At 46.4% G+C, this 12,019-nt stretch overlaps 1 protein-coding gene across 9 annotated transcripts in view; it reads left to right on the forward strand.

The window, feature by feature from the left end:
• The window catches only part of FARP1 (FERM, ARH/RhoGEF and pleckstrin domain protein 1), a 307,967-nt gene that overhangs the window by 247,198 nt on the left and 48,750 nt on the right, over positions 1-12,019 (forward strand). For all 9 annotated transcript variants that reach the window (XM_055542879.1, XM_055542882.1, XM_055542883.1 and 6 more), the window contains 4 exons: positions 1,385-1,548; positions 2,387-2,455; positions 5,023-5,098; positions 6,181-6,433. In XM_055542879.1, the coding sequence (XP_055398854.1) occupies positions 1,385-1,548; positions 2,387-2,455; positions 5,023-5,098; positions 6,181-6,433 (562 nt within the window). The remainder of the gene's footprint in view (positions 1-1,384; positions 1,549-2,386; positions 2,456-5,022; positions 5,099-6,180; positions 6,434-12,019) is intronic.

Here is a 12,019-nt window from a genome sequence, read left to right on the forward strand (position 1 = left end):
AATCTGAAAAGACCCTGATGCTGGGAAAGATTGAGGGCAGGAGGAAAAGGGGACGACAGAGGATGAGATGGTTGGATGGTATCACTGACTCGATGGACATGGGTTTGGGTGGACTCCGGGAGTTGGTGATGGACAGGGAGGCCTGGCGTGCTGCGGTCCATGGGGTTGCAAAGAGTCGGGACATGACTGAGCAGCTGAACTGAACTGAAGGTTTATAGTCCCTTGGACAACAAGGAAATTAAACCACTCAATCCTGAAAGAAATCAACACTGAATATTCATTGGAAGGACTGATGCTGAATCTCCAATACTTTGGCCACCTCGTGTGAAGAGCTGACTCATTGGAAAAGACCCTGATGCTGGCAAAGATTGAGGGCAGGAGGAGGAGGGGTCGACAGAGGATGAGATATTTGGATGACATCATTGACTCAATGGACATGAGTTTGAGCAGACTCCAGGAGATGGTGAATGACAGGGAAGCCTGGCATGCCTCAGTCCATGGGGGTCACAAAGAGTTGGACATGACTGAACAACTGAACAACAACAAGGCTTATAGTAGTTTGGATACAGTATGGATGAAATGGGTTTTTATGACCTGACCTGGGAAGCAGGCACCCTTGGAAGTTATTTTGTATGAGAAAATGTGTTTTGAGTCCAAAAGACTGTGTACTATAGCCTGACTTGTCTGTAAGTTGAAAAAGAACTGTGAGATTCCCCCAAAATAGCTGGGACTGCTGGGAATGTTCAGGACTGTGGTAACCTTTGTTTACATAAGCTGGTTACTTAAATTGGGAGCATTCAGCCTAGGAGTAGAAAATTACCATATCCCCTTTCTCAAATCAAAGGACATAAATTTTTCAGCCTTGACTGATACTTTTGTGCCCCAGAAAAAAAAATGTTCATTTCCTGTACGGTCCCTGGGGCCACCTGGAGGCTGGAATCTTATGCTATTTAATGGAGGAAAGGCTTAAGCACAATATTCAAAGTTGGCATGAAGCACGAGAGAGAGAACGGAAAGAAAAACTGATTCTTTTAAGGAGACATAAAAGGAATTTCGGTTCTTGGGTTTTTTTTGAAGAAGGAAATGTAAGCCAAGTGAACAGAATTTGTTTATGAATTCAGTCAAAGGGAATGTTGATTTCTACTGAGTGTCCTGTTGTCTGTTCCTCTAAGGAATTAAGTGGGGAAGAAAATGGTTGAAAGATGACAATATGGCATCGTAAGGAACTCCTGTATTTTACTCAGTATGTGGATTTATGGTCATGCCATAATGGAATACACGGCTGAAACTTTATGGGACAAATTTGTTTTCTGCCCCCTTTCCTGTTTTTCAACTGAACGTCTGTGGAAATGGGAAAACCCATGATGGTCTCTTCTCTTTTTAGAGCTCATACCAGGATACCTTGGAATTTCTAATGGCCAGTCGGGATTTTTGCAAGTCCTTCTGGAAAATCTGTGTTGAACATCATGCCTTTTTTAGACTTTTTGAAGAGCCCAAGCCAAAGCCCAAGCCCGTTCTCTTTAGCCGAGGGTCATCGTTTCGGTTCAGGTAAGGATTATACTTCCCATCTCCACGTTTATCATGGATTCATTTCCCCAAGACTTTCAAGTTATTCTCCAAGACAACTTGGCAGATAGGGTGTTTGCTTGGTCATCCTTGGTCATCCTAGAAGGCTCCTAGTTGTGTTCTGTTTGAATCTTAGATGGCCACGAGGCTGTCTACCCGGCCATGGTCAGCTCCCAGTGGAACTCTCTAGTGCACAAAGAATTCCCTTTCTAGGTAGAAGCGAAAGTGCCTTGTTAACATTTGCTGTAGAGGAAATTCCCTGGCGGTCCAGAGGTTGAGACTTCGCCTTCTAATGCAGCGGGTGTGGATTCCTGATTCGGGGGCTAAGGCCCCACATGCCTCACTAGCCAAAATATTAAAATATAAAACGTAAGCAATATTGTAACAAATTCAATAAAGACTTTAAAAATGGTCCACGTAGGGGAAAAAAAAAATTTGCTGTATCTTCACCAAAGACTGTGTAGACTCGTGGCTTCAGTTTCTCTCAGTCTTTCAATAAATCCTTGAGAGTCTGCTGCGTGTCAGATTCCATCCTAGGCATTGGTGTGTGTGGTGACTAGAACTGTCCCACTTTTGTGAAGTATACAGGCTCTTGGGATGGTTGCTGCATAACCAAACACAGGATTATTGGGTGGTTGGACCTTTTTTCTGTTATATATTGTTAAGGGAAATATCAAGACGGAGAAGGGACAGCAAAGCACAGGTTCTCCTGGGACTGCTTACGGGAGGAGGGGAGGCAAAGAGGGAGGAGGGCTGGGCTGAGTGTGACCTGAGAACGCCTTGCCATCTTCTCCCTTCCCGCCCGCGGTCTTTGCTGTAGTGGTCGGACTCAGAAGCAGGTTCTCGACTATGTTAAAGAAGGCGGACATAAGAAAGTGCAGTTTGAAAGGTAAGAGAAACGTCAGTGCTGCTTCTGTTTGAGGGAAGTCGTTCTTGGTGGGCCACGGGTGGGGGCCACAGGTCGGCCCTGCCTGTTCAGTGTTAAGAACAGCTGCAGACCCTCATTCCGGGGTGAGAGGAAGGGGGCAGGAGACAGGGATGGAGGAGGAACAGCAGCTTACAGAGAGGATACAGTGCTGTGAAAACCTACTCACCCTTGAGTCCTTAGATATTCGGGGATTTGAACTGACAGTATTTCTATGAAATCTTTTTTAATTGGAAAAGTTGCAACCCCTTTTCTTTAGTTTTATTTATGTATTTAATTAATTTTTATTGGAGTATCATTGTTTACAATGTTAGTTTCTGATGTGTACAGCAAAATGAATCAGTTATACATATATCTCCTCTTTTTGTATCCTACTCCCATAGAATCTACATTGCAGGTCATTACAGAGTACTGTACTGAGTAGAGTTCTATACACTTTTTAACTCGATGAAGTTTGATTGAAGAGAAACAATTTGTTATTGTTGTTAGCAAATGCTGGTAGCTCTTGTCATATGCCAGGCCTTGTCCCAAGTCCCCTAGACATATGAACTTATGGAGTCTTTATGCCATCTCTGCAAGGTTAGTGCTATTTTCTTCCCTTTTTAAAGACTGGGACACATTAGCTCAAAGATGCTAAGTAACTCGCCCAGGTCACCCAGCTCCAGAGCCCATTGCCCTTCAGCATTGTTCTGCCTAGAGGGACTAAAAGGGTTAAGGGATGAAATGTTGGTTCACCAAGGACTGTTTAGTAACAGAGCTTCCCTGGTGGCTCAGACAGTAAAGAATCTGCCTGCGATGCAGGAGACCCAGGTTCAATTCCTGGATCTGAAAGATCTCCTGGAGAAAGGGAATGGCTACCCACTCTGGTGTTCCTACCTGGAGAATTACAAGTGTTTGTTTTAATGTTTTTCTTTTTTCACTTGAACACATTTAAAAAGTATAATAAAGCACAGAGAATACAGCAAGCATGCATGTTCCTACTACTTAGAATTAGCTAGTAACATTTTTAATATTTTGTTCCTGGGGTTTTATTTCTTCTTTTATTCGTAGCTATTGTGGTTATGGATGCAGTGAAAAAACCCCTTTAAGCAACAGCCTTCGTTATGCCCCTCCTCCTCTCCCCAGAGGCAAAGTACCTGATTCACGTTACTTCTAATAGAAATATTCGCGCACCCAAGAGAACAGGCAGAATTTCCCTGGGGATGTCCTTTTTCATTTGAATAAGCAGTATTACATTGTACATAATTGTGCATCTTACTTCTTAAACCCTACCCTGAGTTTGAGATCTAGGTTCATCATTTTATGGTATCACGAAAGTATTATTTTTAATTTATCTGATTCCCTGTTGACAAACATTCGGGTTGTTGGGTGTTTTGCTTTGCTGAAACAAACACACTGCCGTGACCATCCTTGTATATTGTCGTGATTCAGAACTGGGCTTGTTTCTACCTCCCCGTATCCAGAGACGTAAGGTTCAGAAGGTTATCTAGATGTAACAAACCCCATCATTTTTTCAGATGATTTAAATTAGTCTTTTGGGGATCATATGAGAAGGGGCCCTGCTCTCTCCGACTCAGAATGTGGGTGCTCCAGAGCTTTGGTGTGTTACTTTGGAGTATTTTAAAGAAAAGCTGGATAGACATTGGAATTGAATCTCTCTACAGTTTCATGTGTGTGAATGGGCTTCCCAGGTGGCACTAGTGGTAAAGAACCCGCCTGCCAGCGCAGGAGACACAAGAGACTCGGGTTCCATCCCTGCATTGGGAAGATCCCCTGGAGAAGGAAATGGCAACCCACTCCAGTATTCTTGCCTGGAGAATCCCATGGACAGAGGAGCCTAGCATGCTACAGTCCATGGGGTCGCAGAGTCAGGCACAACTGAGTGGCTTAGCGCATGTGTGTGAGTGCCTTAAAGGTTTCTAATGCTTGCTCCCTGGGCAGGTGGGGCCCAACTCACTAAGGGAAAGAAAAGATGAAAGGGGAGGTGTTGGTGGCACTGAAATCCAGCTGCTTCTACTATGGAGTCTATAAATTCATTCCTGGGGCAGGGCCTTTTCTCTGAACCGAGGGCTGCGAAGGAGTCAGCCAATTAGTGCCAGTGGCCTCTATTACAGAACTGATCTACAGAATCAGTACCCAGAGCACGCAAATTGATTTCGTATCGTCACAGCATCGCTTGCAATTCAGAGCTTTTGTGAGTGCAGCTACCTTCTCCCTCCCGGCGACATTTCCCACGACTAGAGAGTGAGCCTTCAGTAGCTGGTGCTCCCAACCAGCTGAACCAATCCAGCAGAAGCTAGGGACACCGAGAACTAGCTCAAGGTTGAAGCAACCCCTGGATCCTACGGGTGTTATAGAAGGGGTGGCGGGGTCTGTTTCCAGGGATCATTTATCCAGACTACTTTAGGTGCCTTCCCTATTGAGTGAGTACCTAGTGCTGTTTGGTTTGTTGTTTTTTTTTTTAATCAACAGCAACAACAACAAAAAAAACATGTCATCTAATTTGGTCTGTCTTGTGTGATTTCTCCCAGGAAACACAGCAAGATCCATTCCATCAGAAGCCTTGCTACACAGCCGTCAGAGCCAAATTCAGAAGTGCCGAAACAAGTCAGTGATGGTGTCAGTCGCTCTCATAGCTCTGTTTACCACCAGACGTCCTCTGCTGAGGACCGGGTCTGCTTTTGAGGTCTTCGTCCTTCACCCTTCAGGGGTGTTTTCTGGGGAGTCGAGCTCTGTGCTCTGACCCCGGCAAGCCTCAGGCTCTGCGCTCCTCACCTCGGAAGCCTGGGCTCCAAGACCCCGGCCTGTATCCCTGCCCCTCTCCCTCCCACGCCCTTGCTCCTGAGGATGTTTCTCTGTTGGCCTGAGCTCAGCATAGGGCTGGTGGGGCCCCCCAGAGCCAAGCCCACCCTCTTCCTCCAGCTGTGGCCGGGTGTCAGGAACCTAGTTCTCGAGGGATGGGTGTAGCTCCCCTTTGGTGCCAAGGTCAGAACCTCGCGCTGGCAGAGGACCGGGTGGCCAGTTCCCAGGGCTCGCGTTACACCGCAGCGCCCGCAGTTGGCAGCCGAACCCATTATCACTCTTGCTCTGAGGGTGGCCAGAGCTCGTTTGCCCCGAGCTGGTCTCTGGATGTGCTCTCAGGGTTTTCTCTACAGGAGAATAAGACCTTTGTTGGGGAAGCACACGAAGGCGATTTCATTGTGTGACTCCAAAGAGAGCTGTGACCAGCTCATTCCTGCCCTTGGGCATTGAAACAAAGATGGTTTCTGTCATTTGTCTGAAATCCATGTCAACTGGCTTTGGGGCCCCTGGGCGGGTGCCTTTTCCTCTTCTCCCTGCCCCCACACCACCTCGGGAAGCCCCCTGTGGGCGGGAAGGGCGCTCTTGTTCCAAAGAAAACTCGGGAGACCCCGGGTCCTAGAATGCTGCGGCCCTGCGTCACTTGGGCTGCCGGGGACCCTGAAAGAACATTCTGGAACCTGGCGAGACACCCCTGGGAGGGCCCGCTTAGTGCCAGAGCGCTTTGTTCCAGGACCGGAGGGTAGGCTTTCTCAAGCATTCCTTGGCCACTTGGTGCGCAAGGCTCTGCTATTCGTTAGACGCCGCGTCTTGCTTGCTCTTTCTTTGCGCTGGGGTCTAATGGCTCCCTTTTCTATCTCCCCCCACCCCCACCCCGCTTCTTCCCCCAGGCTCAGCAGAGTGTCAGCCTGACCCTCGGAGAAGGCTCTGAACCCCCGGGCGGCCAGAGCTGCCCGCAGGGCGGGGACCTGACCGCGGCGTCGGCCGAGGACGCTGAGCGGCTGCGCGGCCCCGGCCCGTCCAGGAGCCCGGCCGGGAGCGCGAAGGGAGACGGGGCCAGCGGGGCGGCGGCGGAGGAAGACGAGGAGCTCGTTAAGGACAGGCCCCAGCAGAGTAGGCCGCGGGCCCCGCAGCCAAGCACAGGTCCAGCATCCGAGGCTGCCCGAGGCAGCAGCGCGTCCATTCCTTTCATTGACTGCAGTGACGTAGACAGTGAATCCGACCTGCTCAGGGAGCACGCGTCCCGGTCCCAAACAAATGACAACTATGAGGCTGACGTGACCAGTGGCGTTTATCTGCCATCCAGGGATGATGAGAGGCGAATAGAGGCTAGGCCCCGGGCTGCCCCTCACCCTGCCAAGTCCTCCCGGCCCCCTTCCAGAGAATTCCTTGACGATGACTCAGCAGACCTCAGCTTCGATCTGAGTGGGAGCCCCAGACTCCCACGACACAGCTCTCTGATAGACGAGATGTTCAGAGGTTCAGGCGGTCACAGTCCCCTGGCCACTCCCTTGTCTCCCAGCAGCAGGAGTTCAAGTCCAAGTCTGAGCTGGGACAGGACCGGGTCTCAAGGCTATGTTTCTGAAAACACACATGACCGCAGAGAGAGAGGTGTGGGAGGAGAGAGTTTCCCAAGCCAGGAGCCCCATTATGAAAACGGTTCCCCCAGCTCACAAAGGCCATACTTAAAGAATCTGAGATATAACAAGTCAGAGACAGATCCACTCATTCTTAGCCAGGTAGCCTCAACCCCGGAGGCAATGGATATGCTTGATGGCCTTGGAAAGGGAGGCCTGGCTGGTTCAGGAGGTAGAATGCTAGCTAATGGCACACCTCTCATGGGTCCAGCCTCAAGGATGGCGCGGTCAGTGGGAACCGCTGGCAAGGCACCTCTGCAAATGACCGAGGGCTCCACCAGCAGTGGAAGTGAATCCAGCGATTCAGATTCTGAAATGGTGAACCCTCTGAGCCAGCCCCTGGTGTTTGGCAACCCAGCCGTGCTGAGCTCCCCCTCCAGGGTGAGGACAAAGAAGTCCTTGGGTGGCCTGCCTCTGAACCAGGAGAGAGAGGAGGATGAATGAGGAAACAAGAGGACCAGTCCCCAAAGGTTGGAAACCTGGAGTCCAGGGTTTCCCTGGGGAGGATGAGTCCTAGCGGCTTGTTAATTTGTAATTGACATTTGTCACAGGGAGTTTTGGGCAGACAGGTTTGGATAAGCCATGCCTGACTTCTCAAATCTTTCAGACTAACAACTTCACGTATCATGACAAGTTTCTCTGATTATACCAAGAGCTTGTTTCTCTTTCTGGTTGAAGGCGAGGAAGAAATACTATTATGAATCTGATCCTGTGTTTAGTGTGTCTTATTTACATGGAAATTTTCTACGTATGTTCAATCATGTACACAGATCATTCTCCCATTTGTTTGAGTGTTGGGACTAAAGTGTCTTTGAGGTCCCAGGAAAGGTGCAGGCTTTACTTTGAACCCCTTCTTTAAAAGAAGGACTGCTTTGCTATGCCTCATAAGGTGAGGAGTTGACAAAATTCAAGGCCCAGTGTAAGTTGGTTGCTTGTTGAGGTGAAGCGTGGTTGAAATCTTAGTGAAGACTAATCAATATTTAAATCAGAAGCTTGTGGAATTCTTTCTCTTCTTTGCAGACTTCCGATGAAATGATATAAATCCTCATGAACTGTAATTGGCGTGGGATTGCTGGTTTGGTTTGGGTTTGTATTCGTGAGTCAAATGTTAGTGGTGCTTGAAGAAGCTGTAACTGGCTGTCAGAACCTCTTGGGGAAGCACAGAGATGCTTTGGAGTGATGACACAGGAGAAAGTAAGATCTCGAAGGGTGCATGCTATCGTCACCAAGAAGTTAGCAAACTCGGTGTCTGCCTTTGAATAGTGCACTCTGCTGAGAAGGACTGTTTCCCAGTCTCATGGCCTTTGGTTGATTTTTATGCATATTCTTAACATTCACACTCTCAGGAACAGTGTCTTCTCCCCGAATCAGTGACTTTGGGCTGTTTCTCTGTGCAGGAAAAAAAGAAAGTTGGAAGTATTGAGAGGTTTGGTTTCTTTTTAAATCGTCCCACCTATACCAGTGCCTTCCACCCAGTATTCTGCATTTCAGATGGAAGGTGGTTTGAACTTGCATTGCTTCTCAGCCTTAGCGGCACTTTGGAATCACCTGAGACATTTTTAAAATGGTTGCTGCCTGAGCCCTGACCCTAGAAATTGAGATATAATGGGTCTGGAGTGCCTCTTGGGCTCCCCACATGGCTCTGCTAGGCAGCCAGGGTCATCTCTCGGCCAGATGGTATTGCCTTGTAGAACCTAGTGGAATGTGATGAGAGGGTTAGCTGAAGTGTTGGCTTGCTTGCCGAATAAGAAAAGCATTACAAATGAAATGTTTTTGGGTATTTTGGTACTTTGCCTGCTCTTTGGTACTTTTTAGTCTTTGGTACTTTAAAAAAAAAAAAAAAGATTAATTGTAGAACAAAAATTATAGATCCTAAGTAACTAAAAACTATTGGAAAGAGTTGTAACAGTGATCCATCCCTGGGGTGCCGCCTAGCCAGTGGCCTTATAAAAACTCATCATGTGGCTTTGTCATGAAGAATAGCTAACTAAGCGTGTTTAGGAAACTGAGTAGAATTTGGCAGCAGCGTTGAACAAGCAAAAATATTGACAGACCCTGTGGTTCACATGTGACTGTCTGTCCACATGAATGTCAAGACATTGGTTTTAAAGATTCTGAAAACTTAATCCATTTTTATACACACTTTGGCTTCATCTTCCTAGTCATTTGATTCAGTGCATGATTGATGAATCAAATTGATTACTGGAAAGCTTGAAAGATGTTCATTGAAGTAGTCTCTTCATGACTTGCTTTAGATTTACATATTTAACAGAGTCGCAGAATTTTAAAACCATAAGGGACCTTAGAGGTCACCTAGGTTAAACCTTCATTTATTGTTAAGAAACCTTGTTCTGATGAAGGTAAGAGACTTCATGTTGTCCTATAGCTATTGCATGACAAAGCTAAAACCAGAGCCTTGGCCTCTAGACTTCAGCGTGTTACTCTTTGTGGCATCTTAATGTACTAGGAACTTTTGGATTCAATATTTTATTTTTTGACATTCTTGTGTGGATTAATAATTAAAATCATGAAGACTAGGAATCATGTAGCCTTAGGTTGTTAAGAGTCCATACTAGGTAAGATGAACTTCTGCTTTTTATTTTGTGGGATTTTTGCAGTTTATATCCCAATTTTGCTTTTCCTGTTTTGAACTTAGAAAAAGATGTCAACTTGCTATATAAAAAGTAGTCAAATGTGAGTTAAACAGAGTCACATTTGGAATCTGTGGTTTATTTGTGAAGGTGGTTTGCCCAAATGAGTTTTGTTTTTACCTCTAATCATATAGCAGTCTGATCATGAAATATGGAGGAGCGAAAGGTATGAACTTACCCGGATTAGAATGTGAATCATCAGATGTAAATCCCAAAGCAAAACATATCCCATTGATTATCTTGTTTTGCTTTGGCCTAGAAGAAGTAGGCTTTTATCTAAAGTGTTTTCAAGAGCAACTGATCAACAGTGGTGTACGCAGTTCTGTGTTGACAAGATTTCCCACTTTTAGGGTCACTGGGAGAGTTTTTCTCAGGTTGGTTTTGTACCAGCCAAACAACCCAGTTTCTGCTTCTCCGCCAGTCTTTGTGAGAGTGGCAATTTTGCTGTGGTTCATGGTGCTTACAGGAAAAGAAGGGCACGGGTGGAGGGTATAGTTTGTTCAAAAGCCACGTGTTCTGAAGTGCTCAGAATATTCACTTGTTGCCTCTGGGAGAGCTTGCCTGCACTGCGGGGGGAGTCAGCCTAAGCGTTCTGTGAGCCGGGCGGTAGAGCCAGTTCACTGAGGTGAGGTTGTCCGGGAAAGCCAACAGCCTCCACCCTCCCACCTTCCATGCTCCCTGCCTGTAGCGAGACTGGTCCCCAAGCCCTTCCCTGGCCTTTGCAATCTCCCTGTGTGGTCTGTGAAGGGCAGACACATCCATGAAGTTGAACTGAGTGCAGGGAGGTCAGAGATGGGCCCGAGTATAAACAGAATGGGCAGCAGAGATGACAGACCGTGAATTCTTTCAAATTTCCAAAGGGTTTCCCAAGACCTGTCCACCAGTTTTACTAAGGCTGTAGCTAGTGGAGGGGGTTGCCTGCACCAGCAAGGAAGCCAGGTCTTCAAGTTGTGGCTGCTGTATGCAATGATGTCTTCTTAAGGCCTTGGATGGAAAACAAGCCAGATATAGAAGCAGGAATGTTCAAGCCACTCAGGGCTACTCCAATGGCCTCCCTGCATTAATATCTTTCGCTCGGTAGTAGTTCAAAATATGTAAATTATAGACCCTTTTGCAGTAGATACTTTGTTGTTGCTCATTCAGGGCAAGATAAAAATGCAAGAAATTCTCGTAGCATAAAGAATGAGTTCTCGTAGCACTTAATGAGTTCCAGAACTCAACAACCGGTTGCCCTGGCTCCTTTACCAATCATCTGTATGCCATTGACGACATTTTATTAGACAGGCATTTAATTAAAGAACGTCTGTTGGCCAGATTCTTCCCTGCGTGTGTGACTCATTTGGAAACTTCTCACGGATTTATCTCACCAAGTTGTGCTGCTGTGGCCTGCACTTACAATGTGAATAATTCCCACTTGAGTCTTCAGAACTGCTTTGAAGATTCAAACCAAGCAATGTGTTTTGTTTTGTTTTGTTTTTGGCAAAACCAAAATATAACATGAGCCTCTTGAAATTTCCACCAAGTGTACGAAACCCAGCCTGTCCACAGTTGAATCAGAAACCCCACTTGCATCTTAGCTCTCAAATCAGTTTGACTGCATTGTCAAGCAGTTTCTAAAAGAAGAGACAATTAAAATATTAAGATGCCATTTTAAATTTTGTTAAAACTGGTGAACATGCATATCAGCTTCCCTTTTTCCTGTCTTTAACCGGTGTGCCTATGTTTTGAATCAACTTTTTCCACTTAAAATGCTATTCCCTACTTCAGCACAGTATGTTGCTGTTGTTCAGTCGCTCAGTTGTGTCCGACTCTTTGTGACCCCATGGACTGCAGCACGCTGGGCTTCCCTGTCCTTCATTATCTCCCACGGTTTGCTCACACTCATGTCCATTGAGTTGGTGATACCATCCAACCTTCTCATCCTCTGTCACTGCCTTTCCCGTCTTGCTTTCAACCTTTCCCAGCATCAGGGTCTTTTCCATTGAGTTGGCTCTTCACATCAGGAGGCCAAGCTATTGGAGCTTCAGCATCAGCCCTTCCAATGAATATTCATGGGTTTGGTGCAATTGAAGGCGTTAGTGAGTAACTGTACTACAGGTAGGCCCAGCCTTAAATTAAGAAACTTGGGGTCCTCCTCCTTATTAAGTTTGAGTTTATTTGCTTCTGTTTCGATCACTCTTCTTTGTCTGAGTCCTTATTTTTATTAACCAGAATTTAAAGAGCTCTCTGAGTTGCTTCCCCAAGAAAGGCTCTTTTGTTCTCCATCTTCTCCTTTGTACTGTATAAACATCCATCCTTTGAAGAGCTTAATGACTGTAAGGCTGGCCTTCCTCTAGTTTCCTGGGGATGAAGCTCCAGTTGACTTTAGAAGAACAACATGGATTTGAATAATGCAGGTCCATTTACACTTGGATATTTTTTCAGTAGTAAATAATACTGCA

The sequence above is a fragment of the Bubalus kerabau genome, chromosome 12 (genome assembly GCF_029407905.1).
Source record: "Bubalus kerabau isolate K-KA32 ecotype Philippines breed swamp buffalo chromosome 12, PCC_UOA_SB_1v2, whole genome shotgun sequence".
Classification (NCBI taxonomy): domain Eukaryota; kingdom Metazoa; phylum Chordata; class Mammalia; order Artiodactyla; family Bovidae; genus Bubalus; species Bubalus kerabau.